The sequence below is a fragment of the Mycena indigotica genome (assembly GCF_014461135.1).
Source record: "Mycena indigotica strain 171206Taipei chromosome Unknown Mind.scaff0006, whole genome shotgun sequence".
Classification (NCBI taxonomy): domain Eukaryota; kingdom Fungi; phylum Basidiomycota; class Agaricomycetes; order Agaricales; family Mycenaceae; genus Mycena; species Mycena indigotica.
This window is the reverse complement of record NW_023503005.1, coordinates 3,474,920-3,499,556: the sequence shown is the minus strand read 5'-3', so window position 1 is coordinate 3,499,556 and position 24,637 is coordinate 3,474,920. Positions and strand designations below refer to the sequence as shown.

Here is a 24,637-nt window from a genome sequence, read left to right as displayed (position 1 = left end):
ATAAGTCCAGCTTGGGGTGGCCGTTTTGGCGCGAAACCCCAATGTGTAATTAAACCTGAACTCGGATTTGCCTCCGATCACATTCCCCAATCCGGACTTTCCCCCTAACCACGATCAATGTCAACAAAAATAATCTCGTTTGAGGTCGTGCATGGCCGCAACGACCCAGAAATCATAGAAGAGTGCCATCGCATCCGCAAAGAGGTCTTCCACATCGAGCAGGTGCGCCAGTCAGTCTTGCGATATGAGTCATTCTCACTTTAAGCTAGAAATTTCCACTTGATACGGAATTCGACGAGTGAGCTGGGTGCTCTCCGCGTCTACCTTGCTCTAATGCGCTGACAGAGTAGAGCATGTCGCAATGCATTTCCTGGTGCGCGTAACGGAAGAAGATTCCACGACCGGCGAGCGCGTCACCAAAGGTGTTGGCACGATTCGTGGGACAGCCCCGGACGTGTATCCCGCCATAAATCGCTACAAGCTCAGCCGGCAAGCGTGTCTTTCATCTTCCAGCGCTCGTTGGAACTCATAATTGACATGGTTAACCTTCACAAACTATTCAATACTGCTGTGAACAGCTTGGCTGTGGAAGCAGACTACCGCCAGCATAAACTGGGCCGTCTTCTCGTCAACAGTCTTCACAACTGGGTGCTCTTAGACGCCGCCGCGACAAACCGGCCAGCAGAGGTCGAGTGCCATGCGCAGATCCCTGTCATCCCGTTCTATGAAAAGTCAGTCTGAAGTCCCCCTTCTCTGCACGCTCCGCGTCATTGTCGTTGTGGCAGAGATAGATTCTGCCACGGCGTTTCATTTCTGCCATTGAGCGTTTCATTTCGATGCCATCTCAACTCACCGCCGCCGTGCTTACCTGCTATATCCAGATTTGGCTTTGTCCCTGAGGTAGCGGCGCCTCCACCAGTCTAAACCCGATTGCGATGCTGATCCCAAGCGCTTTTTGCAGGGCGAGCGTTTTGACGAGGATGGCGCCCCACACCAGAACATGGTCGCGCGCCTCAAGTTTCCGGTCCCCGTCCAGCATATGGTTGCTAAAGTTGGAACTGGGTTACTCGACGCGAATGCCAACGCCAATGGGTCGGATTAGCGCACAATTGATTCAAAATGGGGTCTAGCATAGAGGGCGCTGTAAGTAGTACGATGGTGGTGTATGATCTAGGCAGGTACAGCTACAAGATAGTAGATCGGGGCATAAGTATGATACAACTATGGTGGGAACATCCACACTGTCCGGATGTACGAGTGGGCGAGTATATGAATAAGTACGCCACGGGAAGGTCGAAGAGGCGATGAGAATGGGTCGTAAGGGGTCGTAAATGAGTACCAAGGTACAGCAATCCAAACCAGGGAAAAAACAAGCAGCAGAACCCTTCAATGTGTCTCATGAATCATGACGATGCCCGAAATTGCCGCGTTCGCGGCCCATGGCTGTCACCCTCGCTCTCACTCTCCGATTCGAGTTTGAGCGTAGGAAACGGGGCAGGACTGAGGCTCCCCGGCAAAATGCTGAAGTTGATATTGGTCCCGTAGCCAGGCGAGCCAGCCCCGTCTTCGTACAGCCGTCTCGCAGCCTCGTACTCCATCTTCTCTTGCTCCGCCTGTGCCAAGAATGGCTATAAGTAGAAAGAAAGAAGGAATGTCAGATCAGCTGATTGCGATATGATAAGACAACGAAAAAGAAGCACCTTCCTCTCATCGTCGGACATGGCACGCCACTTCGCCGCAGCGAGGACGCTCTGTTTGGTAGTTTCGGTCTCGTCCCCAAATATCTCCCTCACGAGCACGGGGTCTGCCCTGATCCGTTGCAAAAACATGAAATACGCGCTGAGTGGTTTCTTGGGAGCGTTGGGGTCCTTGATATTGCTCTTTCTCGACTTTCCGGCCTTGCGTTGAGCAGATCGGAACGCGTTTTCACGCTTGATGTCTTCAGGAGTAAGCGATCTGAGATAAGCGTTCAGTTCACGCTCCCGGATCTCCTTCGCCGCCTGAGATCGCTGCTTGTAGGGCTTGGGAGAGCATGAGTAATGACGTCGTTTGACAAATTGGAAAAAGACACGTACCTCCTTCTCCTCCTCGCTCAAACTAGCATATTCCGCCCCTGCTTCCTTGGCTGCCTGGGCCACATTGAGCTTCCGGTTGCTTGACGCTTGCTGCCGTTGAATCCAATCGGTGAAATACAGCTGCCAGGCTGATGGGGCAAGCTTTGGGGGCCGCAACAAAGATTTCAGAGGCGCTGTAGCTGTTTTAAGTACGATTCATTAAGATGGTAATGAATAGAAGAAGAGAACACACGGTTGTTATCATGACTCTGTTCATCTTCGACTTCCTCCGCCGGCCCACTGCGCTTTCGCCTGCGAACAGTTGCATCGCGATCTCGATCCTCGGAGGCGCCAAATGACTCGGCACGCTTGCTGTAAGCGCGGATGGTGTTGTGCCCTACAGCTATTGCAGATGAAGGAGCACTGGTTGACGGGAACAGCTGTCCCCCAGAAGTCGTTAAGGAGTCACGTCTGCCAGACAAGGGTGAATGACGCGTAATAGAACGCGGGGATGATGCAGTGCGCGAGTGTCGCGTCGCTGGTGACGAATCCCATAGCTGGGCAGCCCATTGAGGGACTTGTGTTGTTGAAGAAGAGGAACTAGTGGTCTCTTGTGGCGAGACAGAATCCATTAGTTGCCGTGGAACGGCATAGTGGGTATGATGGTGCTCGTCCATTGACGAGGAAGGCGAGAAACTCGCGGGTAAAGGAAGCGCAGCAGCAAGTGATAACGGAGAGAATGGCGCGTCAAAACTGAGTGGTGACGAATGATCATTGTAGGAGATAAAGTCATGAGTCGAATTGGGGGAAGGGATGGGTATCGGGGAGGTCGGGGAGGTAGCGGAGGGCGGGTCCGAAGCCCAGTTGCTCAGATAGAGTCGATGTGGCTGTGGTTTGACGTCTTCATTGTACGACGCAAAAGGGTCCGCGGAGTATGCTGGCGCCAGCTCATAGGCGGGAGACGGAGGCATTTCGTCGAGGGGAGGATGAGTTTCGTCGTATCCAGGGGCAATGAACGACGAGTAGTCGTCAAAATCGAATAGCATTGGTTCCTCTGGGCTGTTGGAGAGGAACTGGTGTTCAAAGCGGGGCTCGTCGAAGAAAGACATGGTGGAAGGTTGGTGTTGTTTGAGGGCGGACATGGGTCGACGGAGAGTGGGGAGGATAGAAGAGCGGATGACAGGCAGCCGGAGGGCCTGTTTTAAAGGCTCTCGGAAACGGCTTAGTACCATTTATGGCGCTTGCTGACTCCGAGATGTAGATCTTCTCTTTTGTAGATAGTATGACTGTGACCTGTTCCAATCTTGAATCTCGTGCTGCGCATGCGTCTTGAGCTGTGGGACAACTGGCAAAGTCCAAGAAACAAAATGGAAGCTCTTGACAAAACGGGAAGGTGTGACCCAATGCTCTGGATAGGCATTGTCCGGTCCTCCTCCCGACTAAACCCATCAAGGACACAACTTTTGGATGTAAAACTAGCACAAAACACTACATAGAACGGTATCGCGGGTTGTGGTACGACGAATCGGGTCCCTGCAACGATTAAGAAGACCTGCGGGTCAAAATGAGATCAAAAACTCACCCAATTCTTCACATTCTTCATAATGTCCGCTTCCACTGCAGCAGCTCGTTGTGAGGCAGCATAGGCTTCCCGGTCTCCCTCCGCCATAAGCAACGGAACAAGATGAATCCTGGCCCACATCTGCTCGCGACGCAACTCCCTAGAAGTCGAGTTGCGTGTCAGCTGAGGTCGGTCCGAAGATACGCGTAAAAAGAGATGGCGAATACGGCCGGAGCCACGAAACGTTTTTCGGTGACCAGCCCCAGTACCAGCTGATCTCCGCCGACGTTTCTAGCCGTTTAGAATTAGGTTGGCTTACCTTCGTTCAACGTTGCCCAGTCCAACTCGGTAAAACCCAAACGCACATATCGCAGTCACACCTCCAAGGATAACCAGAGCTCCGGGTCCGCGAAGGGGGAGGTTCCGCTTATACTTCACGGTCTCGAATCCGCCAGCGGGAGGTAGATCTCTTGTTAATTTGTGGAATGAGCAGATAGACCGTTCTGTGACGCGACATACTGTCTAAACTGGGGTGTTGCCACTGCCAAAGAGTGCTGTTAGAGTCTGTGCCTCAACGGGAGGGTGAGCCATGGAAACGCACTGGTGGGAGGTGGGATGAGAGTCGGAAGGACAAAAGAGGAAGGTGTTGGCGGGCGATCAATATACTGAACGCCAGCAAACAAATCGAGACACAGCCAACCTAACTTGGCTTTTCCCTCCATGGCGGCCCAGGAGACGGTTTTTTTGCCACCTATCAACCGACCACCTGTCCCCACCCCTCGTCCACAACCACCACAGCTCCCCTACGGGCCAGGCCTTGCAGCGGGTGCAAACGACATAAAATATCACGCTAAATACAAAGACCTAAAGGTTAAGGTGAAGGAAATAGAACAGGTTCGTTCTCGCTTTCTTCTCTTGATATCTCCACCACTTAACGATGTCGTTCAGGATAATGACAAGCTGCACTACAAGATTCTGCAAGCAAAACGAGCAATTCAGAGAATGAAGTTGGAACGCGCGTAAGCACCTTGTTCTTTTCTCAGGTTGATGTCCGCCCAACTGACTCTCTGTGTTAAACCAAGCGTGTTGTATGAACGACTGCAAGTAGTCCCACCGTCATCCGACATGCTTTCTGTCAATGTAGGACGATTACCACCGCATCTTCAACCGCACGAGCAACAACCACCCCCAATGGACCGTCGTCCGATAGGACCAATGAACATGGATCGACGAGGGTCAATAGGTTATATGCGGCCACCTGAACCATTTCCTCCAGGAAGCAGCTCTGCCCCGACAATGTACCCACCCCCTCCTGAGCCATATATTGAACCGCCGCCACCACACAGCTCACCCAACCACGCTCGTCGCCACGTTCCTGCAGCATTGCCAGGCCCAGACATTCACGAGCTTGCGGCACGTTCCCAGCAACACTCCCACTCTCCCCCATCCGACTCACGTGTCCCCACCCGTGGAATACACAACCACCAACGACTGGGACCAGGCACGTACATAAACCGCGAAGATGAACGCGACTGGGATAGAGACCGTGAACACGGTTCTCGACCTCGTGACCTGCCAACCGCGTCTCCTTCCTCTCAACAGTACCACCGACCATATTCCCGTTCAAACAGTCCCTCTGCCCATGCTTCTGGCTCCGGACAGGCTGAATCACGTCCAGACTCGCGCGACCAATTCTATGATGGCGATCAACCCCCTCCCCAGCCAGCAAGACGCGCTTCATTCAGGCTTCGCCCTGTACCCCCGAGAGATGACCGTGATGTCGATATGCCACTTTCCGTACCCCGTAACGGAGGTAGCAATGCTGGTGGGCCGGGATCAGGTCTATACCCGCCGCCGCTGCCTCCAGGTGGCCCAGCGCCGCCGCCACCGCTTGAGTCTCGAAAGCGGACGAGAAACGAGATGGAAGATAACGATGACCCCCCAATTTTCCCCGGTAGACATCACGAGCCACGCAGCTCAAAACGCTACCATCCATAGACCGACCAAAACGCGCTACTACCAGCGCAGGCGAGACATAAAAAAGCCGTATATCTGTCTCTTTCTTGACTTATCATTTGTAATGTCACATCTTGCTGTCCCTCTGTTTTGTCGTCCTTGTCGTTACCACTCATTTTCCCTCCAATTTGCCATATCCCCACCATGACCCATCACAAGTAATCGTAATAGACCGAATGTTTTGCGGGCTTCAGATTGGACTAGCGCCTTACTATACCACTTGTTTCAAATGCCGACCAACACCACCCGAGTCGATCCATCCCGACAAACGGCTTGATAAGTGTGTTAGATGCGGACTGGTCACTTACTAGTGGCGGCGGCTCCGGACGGAACACAACTAAACATAACTTCCGATGTAAAGCGTTCCTCTCAGTCTCTCTCTCTCGGACTAACTCTGAGCGAGTTTGATAACCTTTAACGCGGAATGGAGATTGGCCCGAAAGCGCCGGAGGTTGTATGTCATACGGATAGTTGCACTGAAAAGTATAGAGATACTTGATCCATGATATAGAACGCCGGTTAACCCCATATGCATTCTCGACACCCAGCCACAAAGACCCAAGAATTGAAAGAAGATACCGACGCCGGTGATTTCCTGCATGGCCAAGCACAAGACGAAAAAAAAAGAGACAGAAACCGCAAAAAAACATAGAATGTCGCGCCGGAAGGGGTTCAAGCAAGCGCTACAGTTGATCGCTCCATAGACACAGGAAACCGGTGTTGCAAGCGCGAAACACCATTCGACGCCGAAACGTAGCCAGATACATCGCTGTTGTTGTCGCAGTCCTCCGCAATATCGATATCCACTTGAAACCCACACCAGAGCGCCGCCTGCCCCGCCCAATATTTCGCCAATGCGTCCCTATTTCCGTTTTCTTTGCTGTCGGTAGCGAGAATGAGGTCATACTGATAGCTGTTCTGCTGTCTTTGCAAACGCTGCTGGATAGCCAAAGCCACGTCTTCGAGATCGACTGCTGGCCCCTTGAGGTCCATGACCACGTCCATGATTGAGAGGGATGGAGTTCTCCGAAGAAGACCGCCTTGCTGTTGCTGTAGTTCCAGTTCTTGCTGGTGCTTGACATGTTGGCGGGCACGAGTGAGCAGCTTGATAGCGACAGCGCGGTCAAGATCGCGGTCACGGCTGGCGCGAGAAGACTGCGACTGACTCGACGCGAGAGATTGCGATCTGGAAGGCGAGCGGAAAGAGGCGATATCGATTCTGTATGTGGAGCTGGTTCTTTGTTGTGGCGTCGGCGAAGACGGGGAGGTAGCAGTAGAAGAAGTGACTCCCAAGGCCCGGAACTGCTGCTGTTTCTGTTTGTTTTTGCTGTTTTTGGTAGTGGGACGGGCCTGCCTAACCGAGGGTGTTGGCGAGATGTGCTGCTTCGGGTTTTGCTTGAGCTTGTGATGGGGACGGGTGCTTGAAGAGGACCGTCGTAAAGTGGCTGCTGGCGAGGACGAGGTATACGTGGCGTGAGCACGAGCTTTACGTGTGGTGGGGCTGAGACTGCGGATGCGATTGCTGGTGACCCCCGCTGAAGCTGATTTGCGCAAACTCGCCCGGCGATGTGTCGAAGATCCGATTCCGAGTCCGGAGGGTCCAATCGTTCTGTAGAGTCCATAATTAATTCCAAGAATATCGCCTATCATAGCAAAAGTTGGACATTTACCCTCGGCCTAGAAGCGGTGTCTTCGAAGAAGGCGGACCTGTCGAAGAGTGGTTCACAGTCTCCGGCGAGTCCAGCCCTGGATTGAGGATACTGTGAAGGTCCATATCCTGGTTGGCGAGACGGAAGAGGAGTGGAACCTTTAGATCGAGACAACCTCGCCATCAGAAAAAAAGTTTGGAACCAATCCGACAAAAAAGCTGGATTGTGACAGGGGCCACATCCGTTTTGGGCGAGCTGAGGGCAGGAGCCAGGAAAGACGCCACCAAACGGGTGTTCCCGACGTCCGCCGCCCATTGCGAAAAAGAGGTTTGCTGTAGAGAGACAGCGTCATCGCAACTCGAGTTCGTCGTCGGAGACGCTTCGCGGTAGCGGGATGTTAAGATGCAAGTGGTCCGCGGATGAATAAATCGACTCATCGCTGATCCCACCGTTGTCCGGAGGAACCAAGTTGTGTGTGATAACAATGGAAAGAAGTTATACCGCCTCGCACAATGGGGAAAGGGGTAGACTTCTTGGGTCAGTCTTGCCTTCCTGAGAATGGTAACTTGAAAACGACAAAAGCAGGTTTTCAACGATACCGACGAACGTAGCTGCGATTCAATTTGGAATTCGGGGTCGGAAGAAGAAAAGTAGACCTGAGCAAAAAAGGCAACCAGCTTCTTCGACGCCCAGATCTCGTTTTGGAAAACTCGCTAGCACGTGTATCGCAAAACGGTGTATTATTGGCTTACAACACGACATCACCGGTAGACATGATCAGCTAGCCAATAGTCAGCAAGATAGATAAAAAAGTGGGGCAGAGTAGACGTACAGCGCAGGTTAGCGGCAATCTCTGCTTCAGCTCTATCACCATTTGCAAGTAGCTTCTCTTTGTTGTAAAGCAGTTCCTCCCTCGTCTCTGTCGAGAACTCTTGATTTTGTGCTGTAGAAAGGGAAAGATACGTCAGAGTCTTGATACCTCGGAAACAAATCACCCACTTTCGACAATCGCATCGACAGGACATGCTTCTTGACAGAACCCACAGTAGATACACTTGGTCATGTCGATATCTGTCCCGGGGTAAAGAGAAGCCGCAAAAGGAGTAAAATAGCTGACCATATTTCGTAGTCCGACGCGAACCATCCAGACGGGCCTCGCTTTCTATTGTGATTGCTTGTGCCGGACAGATTGCTTCGCACAGTTTGCAGGCTCAAGTCCAAGATTAGCGCACGTTCTAAACCCAGCGCCGAGTACGACTCACCAATGCATCTTTCCTCCCCACTGGGGTATCGGCGGAGGGCATGTTCCCCACGGAAACGAGGTGACAGCGGGCCCTTCTCAAACGGGTACATGATAGTGTATGGCGGACGGAAATACTGCTCCAAAACGATCCACATGCCTGTGAAGAGTACTGAGAAAGTAGTGACTGTCGAAGCAGACGTTCATACCACGGATGATCTCGGTGAAAAAGAAGATGTGGACGGCTTTGTCTATCGCACTCGGTCCACCCTTGTATGGGTCGACTTCGTTTCCGTCTGCATCGAATTTGCGTGGAGTGAGCTCTTTCCGGTGCTTGCGAAGAGTCAGGTCACTAATGAGACCGTCCGCGCTCTCTAGGTAGTTTGGGGTGTTGGTTGAACGACTGTGGGCATGGGTAGACTGCAGTCGGCGGGAGATGGTGATAAGGGGTCTTGGCTGGGGCTGCGCTAAGGTACGCAGAAGCCCTACCGGCACGACAAGGCGGGGCGGAATGACCGGCATTGGAGGACGCTGCCAGCAACCGCACGCAGAGAAAGTAAAGTGTCACGTGTGACCCAGCCAATCACAAGTTGCGCAATTACCTTCGCTCAACTTTCACCGAATTCTTCACTATTCTTTACTTTCTAGCCCGGGCCTTGTTTCATTTCCAATATGTGCCTAACACTCAGCGTTTCAATATCAGCCGTGTGCCCATAGAGGCTATTATGGGCTGCTCAAGGCGCAGAACTTGATTTCAACTTCAAGAGGCCCCGGGAAGCTCCACCAAAGGGTGATTCAAAAATTTGGGTTTTTGAGGGCCAAAAATCGCGATTTCCTTGTCCAAAAAATGGGTTTTTGAGACGAAAATTCTGAAAACCTTCTTCAAAATATGGGTTTTTCAGGCCTCGGGGAGGTTCACAGGAAAGTTTTCGACTGGCCTGTGCACCAGCGTCTCACCGAGTAACAGATGCCTTTTTTTTGAGAGGTGAATCACCCCAGAGAGTGTTAGTTCCAAGGTAAAAGCGCCACAAGACACTTTTTGATACCTGTAAAAATTACCATTTTTGGCAGCTGTCACGCAGTTACATGTCACGATCCTTCTTCAAAAATGGGTTTTTGGGGCCCAAAAAAATGGGTTTTTGAGGCCAAAATTCGGAATTTTTTTGAATCACCCTTTGGTGGAGCTTCCCGGGGCCTACTTCAAGCTACTACTTACGACAACAGTTACTTTAAAAATCTCAAATATCACTTTCAACGAGTCTGGTCCGGGCTATGTATGCGTAAGAGCACTTACCAGGAATATCATGAATCGTTTTTAGCTGCCTCAAGCCTACCACGTTGAACGTCAACATTGAACAAGTCGCCGCGTACTCCAAGCCAGGAAAGCGTATAAATACTTCTGCCCTTCCACGGTCTCTCGTCTCTCCTTCATCCATCGATCTCGCGCAAAATGGCTGAAACACTCTATATTCCACCCCCTGGGGTCTGCTTCCGCCTGCTTGGCTATGTGACCCAACAAGTCCTTTTTTCACGAACGCACGAGCAGCCAGAAGTGTGGCACCACCCTGTGCAGTCCGAACATCAGGACCAATATTTTTCGCTCGTTCCTCTTAGTGAGAACCAGGAAGGCTTTTATGCCCTTCAAGGCAAAGTATCCGACAAATTCCTTGTCATAACCCCAGCACGGACCCTTGCGAATGAGGACGATGAGGGAAGCCCTGCAAGGTCACTGTGTCCTAATTGTCGATAGAGACTGGTTTAACGACTTTTTCAGCTGGTTCAAGCTAGAGGCAGGAGAAGGGAAGACGGCCAAGATGTTCCGCATTACATGTCCTGCTTTAGACATGGTCATCTTCAGCCGCACCCATATGACACCACACGTCCGTCTCGCTCTTCCTGGTCCGTGATGTTAGATACCAAAATACCATCTCATCTAGGTAAGCGCCACTTCGCCGATTTCAAATAAATGGGACGACCAATATTTCTCTTTCGTATTCGAGGATCTTCAAGTTAACCGCGTCGAATATGACCTTGCAAGAGCCACGATTGCAGATCGGAGTCTTGTCCAGATTACTGTCCATACCTTCACCAACAACACCAGCCATGAACAGCAAATGACGATAAGTTCCGACTTGCCCGCGGCACAGACGTTTACATGGAAGTATTCGTCTGGATTTCCCCTCGGCGACGACATCAGCTTCAAAGGCAAATTGAAAGTTGGGGCTTGGAAAAGGTACTAACCTACCCTCGTTATGTACAGCCGGTGTTCCATCCGTCGGCACCTCGGATACCGAACTTTCTATCGACATGTCCCCCCGGCTCGACTGGAAATTCGGCCAGGCCAACGACTACACCAGACCATATCATGCATCCTTCCAGGTTAAGGCTGGACGGCACGAAACTATCCGAATCTCTAGCACGGCCTCTCGTGGGGAGCTGCAGGTTCCGTACACCGTTATCTTGCGATCGAAATCGAACGTCGAGGTCGAGACAAAGGGCACATGGTACGGACTAGTGACGTGGAATCCGCACCATACGCTTTCGGTTGTTGAGTAGGATTGTTGTGGTCCCGTTTGGAAACGACAACTTCATCTTCATCAAGCTAGCGCTGGCGCTCCGTAACAGAAATCGAGATTTGAGGTAAAATTACGACTATTGTTCTGTTCGGTTTGTGGGACGATATATCGTAGATAGCCCACTCCAGGTCTCATAGGCATGGCTTACGCTCATCGGTCACTATGAAAGAAAGTTCCATCTTGGGTAGAACATTGAACCAAATGAGCTTCAGCTCTAATATGAAACCACTAGTAATGATTATCTTGCTATCAGATGTGGGCAGAGGCTCAAAGTAGGAAGGGAGTTTGTTGATCGCCGCAATGAAGCCGAGGCGCGCCGTCCGGATCATGCCGAAAGAAACCGCTTCACGGATCATTCCGGCGCGCGGCTCGGCGTCTGGCGGTGAAGTTTTTAGATGATTGAAGAGGCGGCATCGATTATAGCGATTAGGTTCCCTATCCTATTCTATCCACACCGCTCTTCCACGACTTCCAATTCCGCAGGTCGTTTGACAATCTTTTAGATTCTCTACTTACCCGAACATTCAATTCAACTCATAGTAAGCTCGGGTGAATCCTGCACACCGTAAAACCGAAATCTTCCTCTCCTGCAACTAAAAGAGCTTCCTCAACATCACAACTCGTGTCTAAGACGGTTTATAAATATATCCATTAGTTCCACCCATGTAAACTAGAAATCCTTCCACTCATCGTCCCAATCGTTGTCCTTTTTAGCCGGGGCGGCTGGCTTCATACCACTCGAAGAGGCAGGGGCAGTCGAGGCAGACAACGACTGAGGTTGGTCATACCCTTTGTACTCCGAGAACAGATCATCGTCGTCATCATGGTAAAGCGACGTTGATTCCCCATCATACCCACCCACAGAGCCATATCCCTGCTGCGACGGGGACGGGCCGACACGGTCACGCACAGCACCCATCGCGCCACCCACGCTCTCCGCAACATCTACACCAAATTGATTCTTCGACCACTGGTTGGCGGCTCCGCCAACGGCCGCAGCGCGCTTCTGGGCCTCGGAGACGTAACCCATCACGTTTGCCTGGAGATTTGGGTCGCGCATCTTCTCCATGCCTGGCTGAATGACGTTCTCTGAGACGGCGCGTGATGCACCCACGACAGCAGCGGAGAAGAGAGACCACCCCTTGCTCAGTGCAGCAACGGGGTTTTCCTGGAGTTCGGCAAGTGATGGAGCGGCGGCAGAAGACATGCCATATGAAGGGTGTTGGCTCGGCGCGGGCGAGGGAGTGCTGCCAAATCCAGCGTAGCGGCCACCTTGAGAAGGAGGCAAATCAGCTGAACGTGCAGCATTGGCAGCACCGAGATTCGCGAAATATGATTCGTTGGCGGATTTTTGGTCGGCGGGACCGTTCGCACCGAGGTCGGGTGTTTGGCGACCGGAACCGAAGGAGGCTGGGGAAGCGGAATCGCCACGCAAAGAGGACCCGGTGGCGGAGCGAGCAGACGCCCTTGATTTGCGAAGACCAGCGGCAGCGGAATCATTGCTCGGCAATGTCGGGGGTGGGGGTGCTGATGGGGCCCAGGATTTGCCTGCGATTTCGGCGTCGAGCTGAGAAATTGGCTTAGGTACGAAAAAAACAAGTGCATCTGCGTACCTTCTCGCGATATTGTGAGGCCGCCCAACAATGATAAATGTCGTATGCAGAGTTGTTCTCCTTGTAGCCTCCCTGCTCTGCGGGCTCGTAGGATTTCATGAACTGTTTGAATGCAGCATTGCCGCCGATCTAGAGCCAGGTTTGAGGAACGAGAGATTGCTTGGCGAGAAGCATTATGTACCTGCATTCTCTTGAGCTGGTCCGGCTGCCAGGCATCCATAGACACCGAACGGACAAAGCTAAACGTGGATTAGCATTGTAGCGAGAAAAGAAGGACCTATGACGCACCTAATATGCACGCCGAACCCTCTGTGCGTCCCAGCACATTGGAGACACAAGAACACGGCGAAACTGGGTGAATTTGTGGTTTGGTCAAAGTGTTTGTCGGGAGGAGACCAACGACACGGACCCAAGAGAGGCCCACTGTGGATTCGGGTTGCCACAGTCGCAGCAAAGACGGTTGTCCGACTTTATGAGGTCTTGCAGAACCTTCTTTGCGGCAGCCTGATCCATGGTCGTGGATTAAAGCAAGATTGGCAGTGGAGGAAAGGTAAAATCGTGGCCACGTGGTCGGGAGATAAAATCGGCGTCACCCGAATCCACGACAGAGAACTCGGTGACTATTGGTGCTTTCCTCGAGCTGAGAGAATTATTCAATTCTTATCTACTGTACTCGATTATCGATGAGCATTTACTTCCGTATTCCATCTGCAAACGGGTACTTTGGGACCGGAAAGCTCTTGGTGTTCTTCGAAGCCAGCCTGCCATTCGATTGGTTTGAGTGGGTTATCGAAGATAATGGGAGACGCGTTACTCACCAAGGATTTGTCGAGCGGTATGCTAGTGGCGGGAGTTCTATTACTCCCTACCAATGTTATGTTCTGCCGGATACTATCAACTGAGCGAATCGCAGAGGCCGTTGAGACGACAAAACGCCAGTCAATCATTAGGCCGCATGCTTTGTTGGGTTCATATAGCTGATGCTTGGCGAGTTCTGAAGGCAGCGGCATCGGTACAGGAGCTTGTACCACTTCTGAATCTTGAACACGAAGATTAACGTAGCAGAGTAAGTATGAAGAGGATCAATTTTGCATTATCGAACTCTATAGTATATGCATGAGAGCAAGTGGCGGCCATTCGAGATGGGAGGCAGGTCGTTCCTCCTTATTTGACAGTAACTTGTCGCCCGGATAGATAGCCATGGATCTTACTTGGGATTTGTCAGAGCGGAGGCCTGTTCAGAGCATTATTCGGTGCAGATGAGAACAATTCGGTGGAAATCGATATCTGACTGACCACATATGACCACCACCAAATCATATCCGTCGGAGTTCCCCGAAGGCTTTTGCTACCTTGATATGTGTGAAGATCATTGAATATTCTGGGCGTTGGATGCTTTGTGGCTGGCAACAAGATATGTTCAAGTCAGGAGGAGCACTTGAAGAACATGCATTGGCCGAGTTTCGCATTCGGTGAAGGGATTTCAAGGTGATGCTTTCGATACAACAATCGCAAATCAACCTAGAGCACAAGAAAGGCAGAAGAGACGCTTGTCGCAATTGATGAACCTTCTTATTAAGCTTTTGTCTTCGTGGATTCTTCTTCTCTGCGGTAGCCTAATCCACGGTCATGGTTTGAAGCAAGGGGAAATCGCTCACGTGTTCGGGGGATATAATATCGGACTTTGTCCGAGTGTGAATGTGCATTTTCCGTGTGAGGACGCTGGCGTTGCGCTGGCAGGGAAACCGGAAGCCGCGGTTAGCTTCCTCGGGCTTGAGTTCGGTGCTGTTTAGCGCGTCTGTGTCACGCCCCTCGCGTCCCTGTCCCCCCTAACCTCAACCACCAAAATCGCCCACCATCGTCTGCCGCTGCCAACGCCTACTATTTTCGCCGTCGATTGCACGCAGGAGATCCTCCGCTTGCGTGATTGGCCTTGACACAAAACACTTACACACAGACTGCCCACATCCACTCTTTCGGGTCGTGCAAAAACACTCCTCCGGCCTTATATCTTCACCCACTTCCCTCTATCTGGAAACCCCAGCGGTCAATCCGAGCTTATTTGACACCGTCTTGCGACGGCGGTGCTCTGCAACACTGCCCACTCACTCCCTTTATCGTCACCATGATACAGCATATCAGCCCTCGCAAAACGTCCGCAGCCATCGCGCCTATGCGCCAGCCCGGCCAGGATTTAGAGCAGTGGGGAAAGTGGATAGGCCGTCAGTGCGTACTCTTTTACACGATGCTTTACGTGTCGGAGCCTGACACGACCTGAAAGTTATTATTCTCTGGAAATGGTGCAGCATCCCCTACGCGCACGAATGTGTGGTTTCGGCGACAAAGTTCGTGATACTTTTCTCGCCATTTGCGTTCTACTATGCTGAATAATGATAGGATCGACGACCCTTAGCGCCTGCTGCGGTTGCAAGAATGGTCGTGAAACGCGAGGACCACAGCGTTGTCGACGTTGAGTGCGTGATTTCTCTCACACTTCTGGGTGGTCTGATTCTCAAGCACTCGGCAGCGACGTGGATGTGTCCTTCTTCCTGGTCACCGTCGATCTGTGGTCTGAAGACGGGAAACACGAGCGAAATCTTGTGCTGCACCCGTCTTCTGGTGAGCGATATGTACCGGTACAAACTACCAAGCCACGCCGTCGCACAACGGGCCCACCCCCTTCAGGTCAGCAAACACCAGTTCCCAGTTCCACCCCCTCACAATTCACAACAGGCGAACCGGTATGCTCATTGCTTCCCTCTGTAGCGGCTAACGTTGATTTCTAGACAAATCCTACCTATAATGGTCCTCAAGGATACTACCCAGCAGCGCCTCAGTCGCCAATGGCCCCGCCCTCTGTTGCATATTCCCCAACAGCTCAATACGGCCAGCCACCACCAACATGGGGTTACCCGTCAGGTGCTGACCGGAATACGACATACCCGCCACCAATACTCCCATCCATTCACTCGTTTGGACGTAGTCCTAGCGTTGGCCCACATGAACCTTGGGGATCGCCTGACACAGAGCCGACGTATCGCGGGTGGAACAACAATAATAATAATGACCATGGCTTTGAGCAGCTCGAGCCAAGGCCATTCTCACCTGCATCGCAGACGTACAGCAATGAGTCGTCGTTGTACAATGTCCCTTATTCCCACGCACAACCCCCTGCCGTGCCTTATTACCCTGCCGCTTCTCCCAGTGCGCCTGCCCCACCACCACCTTCTGCCCCGCCACCACCTTCGACAATGCACGGCTCACGAAGCGCGTATACGCGAACGCTTGTGGGACCACTGTCCTCAAACGGTTACCGGCTTCTCGACGAGCATCGCAAACCGGGCATCTTTTTCCTCTTCCAAGACCTGTCTGTTCGGACTGAAGGTTTGCATCATCCACGCCAATTAGTAGTCGTTGACAACTATCCAGGCACATTTCGTCTGCGATTGCGTCTCATGAACGTTGGCGCGTGAGTCTATATCCTTGTCAGGCCAAGACCGTCGTGCTAAAAACAGAAAGACCCCCGGCCCCAGAACCGGGCGCGACCGAGGTTCATACCGGCATCTCGCCTGTTCTCGCCCAGATATTCTCCGAGCCTTTCACCGTGTTCTCGGCCAAACGATTTCCGGGTGTGCCGGGTAAGTATCATTATATTTGCCTCCTGTTCTTGCTTACCAAAAGTGTAATCTACTAGAAACTACTGCGCTGTCTATAGCGTTTGGCAACCAAGGCTTGAAGCTTCCCTTGGTAGGTTGCCTCCTGTGGCACGATATCGGTTTCACTCAACTTCCTTGCAGCGCAATCGCAACGGCAACAGCAAGCGGCGGCGGGACGATTCGGATTCAGAGGACGACTCCGATAGTTGATACTACTTAGTAGTAGTAGTGGGATGGGTTGTCTATGACTTGTTGTATTATCATTATCGAATGGCTGCTGCTCTGGGATATACCCGCTTATATGATGATTCTCTGTGAACGCAGGCTCAAATGTCTGCCTCAATTGGTGTATTTTTTCCGAGTCTGGAATTCAAGTTGGAGTTGTATGCTGAATCACATGATCTCTGATCTCCTTCAACAATAGTGGAGGTAAGTAAGCCTTCAGAGCAGTTCGACGCAGGTTTCGGGCTTGAATGTCTCAAGGCAAATGTTCATCGACGTTTATTGGATTCCTGGAAATTTACTTTTGGAATCAGGCGTGACGTGACGCAGACGTCACAACCTACAAAATTCGAGTTGTGGACGACGACGAGCGGTGTGGTGTGTGCCTTTCGTCTCACGCGGTAATGCAGCTGATGCCAAACTACTCAGGCCTCCGTTAATGGTCGAGCCATTGCTGCTCACGACCCTCCGTCGCCCGCTCGCGAAAACGATGACCAACGCCATCCGCATCCAGCTTGCCCCCGACTTTTTCAGCCCGCGCCCGCGCAACGCCAAGGGAAAAGAGCGCATGTCTGACGACACCGTCCTCTCCTTTCTCGCCGCCAAATCTCAGGACTGGTCATGCCGCATGCGCGTTTCCGTGTGGTGCCAAAGTGTGTTCCAACAAAAAAAACATTTCCATCCAAGAAGCTGACTGGCCTGTCCAGACGGCACGCATAGACCTGAAAGTGATGCTCCCCCGCGAAAACGGCCGCGCGGGCCTCGCAGAGCGCGCTCTTCTCCTCCACCCATCCGCGGTATATCAATACTACACCAACGGCGCGGGCAGCAAGCTCGACAAGTCTCACAGCTGTCATCCGAGCCCCCACCGCTGCCCGACAGCGACGAAGGGGAGCCAATACCCATACCCGACCCCCCATCAGAAACGTCGGCTGACGCGTTAGTCGATGACCCCGATTCGCCGCGCAATGTTCCAGACCCTCCTGCACCGGGCCCGCATCTGGACCGCCTCCGTGGGTTCAAGAATGAGCCGGACGCGAATTTGGAGGAGCTTTGGTCGTCATTCGAGGTCGCCGACACGTATGGCCTTTTGGGAGAGTTGTCGGCGGAGGAGCTGTTGGGGTTGGTGGAGGCGATGGCGGACACACTGGAGCTGACTAGTCAGCAGGATGATCTGGATAGGCTGCATAAATGGGGCGAACGCGTTGGTCGCGTTTTGGAATCAGTTTCATCGGACTCTGAGGCTTTCCACCACTTACAGGCCCGAGTAATGGCATTGCAGGGCGATGTTCAAAAAGCCCTGGATATTGCACAGGCTCATCGACCTGACTATGCCGACTTTGGCCCTTTTTTACGCGTTTACGAATCGATACTGGTCTCGACCTGGCGCCATTTCGACCGCGTTCGTGCTCTCGAGTTTTTAGTGTTGGAGTGGAAGACAATTGGCTCGTATCTTCTCACTGAAACAAGCCGGATCCACTCAGGCAGTCCAACAATTGCCAATGCTGGCCGGTCTCTGCGACAGACTGCATTTGCGATTGTCTCCGCTCTACCCGACCCCGTTGGGCTGCTTGCCCAGAAACGCAACTCGGACTGGGATGATACACAAAGGCAACACATGGGTGACCTCCTCATCGAGGCCCTGATCCGGGCTGACCTCCCTTTGGAGTCTTCCAATGTCCTCCTCGAAATGCGACGGCAGCATTTGGATGCCGCACCCCATATGCAACTCTTCCTCGTTCGAGCTTTAGCTCGCGAGCATTGTTTTGCCGAGGCCCAGCAGCTGTTCAGCTCTCTCCCCCGAGAACGCCGATTCGACTATTTTTTCACCGGGCTTTACCTAAACGCCCACGAAGGGCTTGAAACGGCTGCATTGGATTACTTTAACCGAATCGCCGACGCGGGGTGGATGACTTCCAAAGTGGTAGTCCAGCTCATGTATGTTTATGCCATCCAGGGCCACACCAAGGAGACCGTACACGTATTTCAAGAATACTTTCCGGAGGACGATGACGGTGTCCCAAGCAACAATCCCACTTTGGAGCATTTTGGCGTTGGTTTATTGGCGCATGCGCAAAGCGGAGACTATACTGGGACGCGTTTCTGGCTGGAGCTTATGCGGAGACTTGGGCTCGAGCCCGATGCCTACGTCTTCTCTACTATCTTGAAGACATTTGCGCTACAAGGCGACCTTGACTCCATTTCTGTGGTGCTTGACCAAATGCGCCAGGCTGGCTGTCGGCCAAACCACGTGACATACACTACTGTGATGACGCTTCTTGCACATAGGAAGGACCCTGCCAATGTGGAGGCGCTGTACGCTCGCGCACTTCGCGAGGGCGTCATTCCGGACACAAAGATGGTTGCGACGGTGATGAATGCGCACGTTGAGGCCGGCTCATGGGCCGGAGTGATCCGGGCTTTCGATTTCACCCGGGCCGCCCCACACCGAGCACTTACCATCGGGGTTTACAACATCCTTCTCAAGGCGTATGTGCAGATCGGTGCTCCATTTCGCATTGTCTCCCGCGTTTTTGCACGGCTGGAGAAACTTAGGCTCCGGCCTGACGCGTATACTTTCACGCTGCTCCTCCAGTCAGCATGTGATGCGCGAATGATGGATGTGGCTGAGGACATCTTTGGCGAGATGGAGAGGCTCGCGGAGCGCTGGGGCTCCTCGCGTCACGTGACAACGTGGGCGTTGACGGTGATTATGGCGGGCTTCCTGCGGCTCGGGCAAGGTACACGTGCCATGGCGGTATACGAGGACATGGGCAAGCGTGGACTGCGGCCTAACTCGATCACATATGGCCACATATTGACCTCGTATGGCCGGGAAGGCACGGAAGATAGCTTCAAGCTCGCGGAGGAGTTCATCAAGACTGTCAAGAAAGCCGGTCCAGAGCGCAGGCGGGACTGGGATACACCTGACTATGGGCGACTGCCAGCTCGCTCGCGGCTGTACATTCCGCTGATGCGGTCATACATCCAGAAGCGCCGCCCGAAAGAAGTTGCTCGATTGTTTGGCGAGATTATCCAGGACGGGGGGACGCCGACGCTGAGTCTGTTGACCATCTTACTCAGGTCTTACAGTGCCATGCATGACATTCGCAGCATCGTCTCGTTGTGGCCTCAGATCTTCGAGCTCGGCGTTAAATACTGTGCTGTGCCGGTGGTGGAAGAACACGCGGAATCCCGAATTCACACCTTTGTCCTCTGCGACCCACTGTCGATCTACATCCGAGAGCTGGCCCGGGCGGAGATGCACGACGAAATTGCGCGGGTATGGCGTGAGTTCCAGGAGGCTGGATTCTCCTTCTCCTCCGACAACTGGAACGAGCTTGGCCTTGCACTGTTGGGCGCGGGCGAACTTGAGCGGGCGTGTGAGGTGCTTGAACGCGTGGTGTTGCCTTACCAGCGGCAGTCCGTCCAAGCCAAGCGCCAACGAACCGTGAAGCCAACATCGCCTTTGTTATTTGCGGATGACACCGTCATACCTGTCCCATTGGAACTCCCGAAGAGGGCTAAGACTCGGGCTGATGCGAATAAGTGGCACAACTACCACCGGCGCGCGGCTGAAGAGCTCGGCAGCGCGGAGCACGCGGACGACCTTGCGCACCAGCTGCACATTGTCCACCAAATCTCGCCCGTGTGGAACTCGTGGACGCCGCGGCACTCGCTGCTGGGTGGGCTCTTCCGGAATCTGCTCCGGCTCCGGGCCGGCCATCCGATTGACGCGGAACGGGAGGACATGGCGATGGATGAGTCCACGATGGAGAAGGACGAACTGGCCGCGAGGAAGAGGGAGGCGGCGACGAGGCTTGAGAAGATCCTCGTCAGCTACCCTGACACGGTTGCGGAGGTGTCGTGGTTTGAGGACAAGGAGCAGCGTCGTCTCGGAAAGTGGTATGAACGAGTGTACCCTTGGGCAGCAGCCATTCGTTAACGAGAACACGACAAACAAAAAACTACCAACCATGGATGTCGTGCCTGTTGCGCTGCAGGGATACCGTGCCGCGGGAGGCAGGAGCAGAGTATAAGTAGAGTAAACATTTAGCATATAACCCAAACAAAAGAATCATATAATTCTGACCTAAAATGTTGAGAGACCGTCATTACAGATCCATTTTTCTCTATAGTTGACTGTTGTTTACTATGACAGAAGGCTTTTTCCCCGTTTGGATGGCTTTCTGGTCTCAGTCAAGACCAGACTGTTTGGCACTACTTGCGACGCTGTTACGGTTGAGCTGGTTGTTTTTTTCCTCCCTCCCCTTGTCGCGTCATCGCGCGCGCGCTGTTGGTTGTCCGTTTTCGGGTCACGTTATCGTGTTTTGGCCCCTAACCCTTGGTTGTTTGTCGCTGCTTGGCTGCTTGTGTGACGACGGTTTGAAGATCTACTTCTGCAATTATCTCAAATGGCTGCCGAAAACCCACAGCGTCAGTGTCGCTAGCTGTTTCTGTCTTTCGTCCACTTACGTGTGGGTTTTCCTTGGACAGAGAGCAACCAAGACCTAGGTTCCATAGGTCCTGGCGAGTGTCTTTTCGTTGCTTTGCATGCCTGCCCCTGCTTATCGTTACGCTCGTAGATGACCCCGACTTTTGCTCGCCCATCGAGAAGGCTTTCTTCTACAAGGGTGTTTCCGAGGACCATCCCCGCCTCTTCCAGCGCTCCGACATCCAGACTCGTCCCTTTGTTCTTCCCGCTTCCGAAGACCAGCATACTGCCATTCCGGATAAGACTGCTCACGGCGCTTCCCATGCTATCCTCACTTCAAAGCTGTGGAGCCAAGACGTTGGCCCTGCCATCATGAACCTCCTCCAGAAGAAAGAATATGGCATTCATGTCTCCACGATGGCCCCTGTCCAGTTCTCTCTTCCCAACGCTCAGGGCAAATCTGTCCTTGAGGAGCACATCGTCATTTGGATTTCCGTGTTCCCCGGCACCACGTCCGAGAAATCCTGCCGTGATGCCAATGCGCCCATCCTCGCCATCCTCGACAAGCACAATGTCAAGGACGCTGCCGTTCACTGGATTGAGGGTGCTCCCGAGCGTTACTAACAAACTGCCCAAAGACACCAAAAAGCTGCACCACAGCCTGAGACATTTCAGCTGTGAATCGGTCCGTCAAGCTGAGAATAGTTAGATTCATAGTACTTACTGAAGCACGTGGAAGACAAGATATTATGGTGCCGAAACGTGAGAAACGCTGCTGATAACGGAATGCCACATACATATAAGCGGAACCTTAGCTTTGTCTGTTGTGAGATATGGCGCAAACCAGATATTTCAGCCAACATGATGCCAACACCAATGGAGAGCCCCCTTCTTCCAACGCCGCCCTAACGCTTGCTTATCGCACATTCGGCAACCCCGCAAACCCTGTGGTCTTCATCCCCTCATGCTTCTCCGGAAAGCTAGACACCACACTGACCTTTCTGTACCTCCCATCCGCTGACAACACCCCGCCTGTGCTGCAAGACTACTTCTGCATCGTCTGTGGCCTGCTTGGCGGGAGGCGAGTCGTCGTCCCCGTCAAATTCTCCCGATTCTCTCCGCGGCCCACGGTTCCCCAAGCTGACCTACGAGGACAACATCCGGCTGCAGCACGCACTGTGCCTCAGCCTGGGCGTCACAAAGCTTTACGCGTACATCGGGTTCAGCATGGGCGGGCAGCAGGCGTACCACATGGCCGTGCTCTTCCCCCAGTTTGCTGACCGTGTTGTGGTCATCGCTGCGTCGGCGCGGACGAGTTGGCACAACTATTCGTTCCTCGAGGGCCCCAAGGCCGCGCTCGTCAACAGTGTCGACTTCCATGACGGAAATTATCAGACGCCTGCTGTCCGGGGAACTCGGGCTTTCGCGCGGGTCTACGCGACGTGGGCACTTTCACAGGCGTGGTTTCGCGCGCATAGCTGGGAGACGCTGGGATATAAGGACCTAGAGGAGTATCTTCGTGTCGTGTGGGAAGGAGGACGGGGAGGCTGGGATGCCCATGACCTATTGGCCATGATTCACACATGGCAGGGCGGTGATATATCCCAATTCGGGCCGGAGGAGGATAAGGGCGATTTGGCGAAAGCCCTAGGACGAATTCAGGCCAGGGTACTCCTCATGCCGAGCCGCAGCGACTTTTATTTCCCTCCAGAGGACAGCGCAGAAGAGGTAAAATATCTGAAGCATGGCGAACTTCGCGTGATTGAGAGCATTTGGGGTCACATTGCCGGCGGGGGAGGAGGAACGAAAGAGGACAACGAGTTTATCAAAGCTGAGATAAAAAGATTCTTGACAAGTTAACGGTTTTTTGAGGTTTATTCTATATTTTGTCAGCTATGTGGCTTGAGACAGAAGGAACCACTGACAACGGGTAAGAATCCAAAATTGACCAACGATTCAGTTCCAACTGAAAACAACGCCATCCGTCTGTGGATCTCGCGCTTCTAGCCACTTTAAGCAACTGAGAAGCACGTCTCCCTGCCCATAAATCCGCATCCGATTCCATCTCTGTCGCCCAGCTTCCTGGATCTCCGCGTCCGCCTCCTGAGAAGGGGTAAGATTTACATCGTCGTCTGTTGACATGCAGTTGTAGTTGTTTTATACTTCCAAGTCAAAGAAAATATGCACCTTCTTCGACAACGGCAAAGAGCTCGAAGTATTTTTGCACATACCGCGCCACGACTTCCTTGCGGACTGTCGATGGCGATCTGCCCAAGTCCGCCAAGGGCTGTTTGAGCACGGGGAGTCGGAGGTTGTCGAGGTTCGAGTCGAAGAGTGCCAGCGATAGCTCGCTTGGATGTTTTCTGCAAAATCAGAAAAAATATGTTATTGATGCTCATCATGATTTCAGCACAAACCAACCTAACATCGGCAGATGAGGAAAGAACCGCGACTGCAGCTAGTGAGCGTGCCACCAGCGTCAGGTAGGACGAAAGCGTCCATTGGTGGTGGTCTAAATGGTTAGACTGCTTATCTGAAAAGAGGAACAAAAACCTACCAGGATCAGCCTCGACATCCAGCATGAAATACGCAGACAGCTCGATCAAGACCATTAGAGAAGGTGGGCGGTATAATATCGCCTTGGGATCCGACCCTTCGACGTTTGTCGACAGTGAAGACACCAGGTACGAAAAATGGGCTGGCGTAGGGGGATAACTGCCATTTCGTATGAGGCCATGGATTTAAGAAAGAAAGGACGACACACTATACGACCGTGCAGTCCGCAAACTCAAGTACACTCCCGTTCCCCGCGTTCTCTATCATCCAGCTGTCCTTATGCTCTTGTAGCGCTGCAGAAAGCGCGTCGCGCGAGGGCGTGATCATGACAATCCGCGTATCGGGGTATTTTTCAGCAACAGAGAGCGCGAGATAGATCGGTGCCGACGCGTGATAGGGGCCTTTTATCGCGATGGACTTGAACTCGGGCAAGGCAAGGGTCGGGCCAGCGCCAGACGGAAAGAGCGACATCGTCGCGACATGGACGAAGCGAAGGAAAACTTGGGGCACGTTACCGTGACGGTCACACCACTGGTCACACATTTCTTCTGCTGCATGAACCCCATCCCGCTCCTCCGCGCTCAGACCAACTCCCTGCCGGCAAACGGCCACGGCGCGTTCGTTCCGCAAATTCGAAAACTCGTGTTTGAGTACTGCAATGACTGGCCGTCGTCTGCGCCAACGCGCACTTTTCTGAGCCGGAACCTTGTTGCGTTTGCGAGGGAGCATCCACATGTGGAGATTGTAGTGAAGCAGCGGAATAGAAAGGAGCCAATAGTGAGGGGCTTCTATGGTGCGTGTTCTAATATCTTTGGTCTTCACATTTCCTCATCCTCGTCTTTTACTTCAAGCAAATGGACGAGACAAAGTCATCGCGCTGAACAAACTACAAGTAACTGGCATCGAGCAAAAGTTGCAACTGCTACTTGACTCCTCGGGGATGAAGATAAAGCCGCTGAAGCGGAGGACAGTAGAGAGCACCACAGAGGCGGCCCGTGGTATTTGGAGCGGATTACACGCAGCACGACCAACATTATAATACATCTTTTTTCTCGCTCT

The 24,637-nt window shown here is 52.8% G+C and overlaps 13 protein-coding genes across 13 annotated transcripts; 8 read left to right on the top strand and 5 right to left on the bottom strand.

The window, feature by feature from the left end:
* Window positions 1–117: 117 nt before the first annotated feature.
* Window positions 118–1,102, top strand: MIND_00761300 (Glucosamine 6-phosphate N-acetyltransferase; the record flags this gene model as incomplete). The annotated part of the gene is made up of 6 exons (XM_037364308.1): window positions 118–222; window positions 270–298; window positions 346–489; window positions 579–731; window positions 882–900; window positions 962–1,102. The coding sequence occupies 6 exons, from the start codon at window positions 118–120 to the stop codon at window positions 1,100–1,102; spliced, it is 591 nt and encodes a 196-aa protein (XP_037219952.1).
* Window positions 1,103–1,403: 301 nt separating this feature from the next.
* Window positions 1,404–3,286, bottom strand: MIND_00761200 (uncharacterized protein; the record flags this gene model as incomplete). Its single annotated transcript, XM_037364307.1, has 4 exons — window positions 1,404–1,628; window positions 1,701–2,021; window positions 2,076–2,254; window positions 2,308–3,286. 4 exons carry the CDS (start codon window positions 3,284–3,286, stop codon window positions 1,404–1,406), a joined length of 1,704 nt encoding a protein of 567 aa, XP_037219951.1.
* A 256-nt stretch (window positions 3,287–3,542) lies between these two features.
* On the bottom strand, window positions 3,543–4,337 carry MIND_00761100 (uncharacterized protein; the record flags this gene model as incomplete). Its single annotated transcript, XM_037364306.1, has 5 exons — window positions 3,543–3,587; window positions 3,637–3,892; window positions 3,935–4,084; window positions 4,135–4,156; window positions 4,217–4,337. The coding sequence occupies 5 exons, from the start codon at window positions 4,335–4,337 to the stop codon at window positions 3,543–3,545; spliced, it is 594 nt and encodes a 197-aa protein (XP_037219950.1).
* MIND_00761000 (uncharacterized protein) lies at window positions 4,336–5,613 on the top strand (the record flags this gene model as incomplete). Its single annotated transcript, XM_037364305.1, has 3 exons — window positions 4,336–4,509; window positions 4,564–4,634; window positions 4,698–5,613. The coding sequence occupies 3 exons, from the start codon at window positions 4,336–4,338 to the stop codon at window positions 5,611–5,613; spliced, it is 1,161 nt and encodes a 386-aa protein (XP_037219949.1).
* Window positions 5,614–8,041: 2,428 nt separating this feature from the next.
* On the bottom strand, window positions 8,042–9,042 carry MIND_00760900 (uncharacterized protein; the record flags this gene model as incomplete). The annotated part of the gene is made up of 6 exons (XM_037364304.1): window positions 8,042–8,061; window positions 8,113–8,223; window positions 8,280–8,351; window positions 8,398–8,490; window positions 8,543–8,680; window positions 8,730–9,042. 6 exons carry the CDS (start codon window positions 9,040–9,042, stop codon window positions 8,042–8,044), a joined length of 747 nt encoding a protein of 248 aa, XP_037219948.1.
* A 928-nt stretch (window positions 9,043–9,970) lies between these two features.
* Window positions 9,971–10,760, top strand: MIND_00760800 (Hemolytic lectin LSLb; the record flags this gene model as incomplete). Its single annotated transcript, XM_037364303.1, has 3 exons — window positions 9,971–10,245; window positions 10,295–10,400; window positions 10,458–10,760. The coding sequence occupies 3 exons, from the start codon at window positions 9,971–9,973 to the stop codon at window positions 10,758–10,760; spliced, it is 684 nt and encodes a 227-aa protein (XP_037219947.1).
* Window positions 10,761–10,827: 67 nt separating this feature from the next.
* Window positions 10,828–11,076, top strand: MIND_00760700 (uncharacterized protein; the record flags this gene model as incomplete). Its single annotated transcript, XM_037364302.1, has 1 exon — window positions 10,828–11,076. The coding sequence occupies one exon, from the start codon at window positions 10,828–10,830 to the stop codon at window positions 11,074–11,076; it is 249 nt and encodes an 82-aa protein (XP_037219946.1).
* A 690-nt stretch (window positions 11,077–11,766) lies between these two features.
* On the bottom strand, window positions 11,767–13,222 carry MIND_00760600 (ArfGap-domain-containing protein; the record flags this gene model as incomplete). The annotated part of the gene is made up of 5 exons (XM_037364301.1): window positions 11,767–12,663; window positions 12,710–12,838; window positions 12,891–12,948; window positions 12,998–13,060; window positions 13,119–13,222. The coding sequence occupies 5 exons, from the start codon at window positions 13,220–13,222 to the stop codon at window positions 11,767–11,769; spliced, it is 1,251 nt and encodes a 416-aa protein (XP_037219945.1).
* Window positions 13,223–14,834: 1,612 nt separating this feature from the next.
* On the top strand, window positions 14,835–16,575 carry MIND_00760500 (Velvet domain-containing protein; the record flags this gene model as incomplete). The annotated part of the gene is made up of 9 exons (XM_037364300.1): window positions 14,835–14,935; window positions 14,991–15,054; window positions 15,107–15,183; window positions 15,237–15,450; window positions 15,496–16,093; window positions 16,139–16,178; window positions 16,229–16,347; window positions 16,404–16,456; window positions 16,507–16,575. 9 exons carry the CDS (start codon window positions 14,835–14,837, stop codon window positions 16,573–16,575), a joined length of 1,335 nt encoding a protein of 444 aa, XP_037219944.1.
* Window positions 16,576–16,912: 337 nt separating this feature from the next.
* On the top strand, window positions 16,913–20,533 carry MIND_00760400 (uncharacterized protein; the record flags this gene model as incomplete). The annotated part of the gene is made up of 2 exons (XM_037364299.1): window positions 16,913–17,240; window positions 17,295–20,533. Exons 1-2 carry the CDS (start codon window positions 17,027–17,029, stop codon window positions 20,531–20,533), a joined length of 3,453 nt encoding a protein of 1,150 aa, XP_037219943.1. The 5' UTR covers window positions 16,913–17,026.
* A 1,322-nt stretch (window positions 20,534–21,855) lies between these two features.
* On the top strand, window positions 21,856–22,882 carry MIND_00760300 (AB hydrolase-1 domain-containing protein; the record flags this gene model as incomplete). The annotated part of the gene is made up of 2 exons (XM_037364298.1): window positions 21,856–22,152; window positions 22,193–22,882. 2 exons carry the CDS (start codon window positions 21,856–21,858, stop codon window positions 22,880–22,882), a joined length of 987 nt encoding a protein of 328 aa, XP_037219942.1.
* Window positions 22,883–22,978: 96 nt separating this feature from the next.
* MIND_00760200 (uncharacterized protein) lies at window positions 22,979–24,049 on the bottom strand (the record flags this gene model as incomplete). Its single annotated transcript, XM_037364297.1, has 5 exons — window positions 22,979–23,154; window positions 23,210–23,385; window positions 23,444–23,534; window positions 23,580–23,737; window positions 23,787–24,049. The coding sequence occupies 5 exons, from the start codon at window positions 24,047–24,049 to the stop codon at window positions 22,979–22,981; spliced, it is 864 nt and encodes a 287-aa protein (XP_037219941.1).
* Window positions 24,050–24,058: 9 nt separating this feature from the next.
* MIND_00760100 (L51-S25-CI-B8 domain-containing protein) lies at window positions 24,059–24,617 on the top strand (the record flags this gene model as incomplete). The annotated part of the gene is made up of 2 exons (XM_037364296.1): window positions 24,059–24,371; window positions 24,430–24,617. 2 exons carry the CDS (start codon window positions 24,059–24,061, stop codon window positions 24,615–24,617), a joined length of 501 nt encoding a protein of 166 aa, XP_037219940.1.
* Window positions 24,618–24,637: the final 20 nt, after the last annotated feature.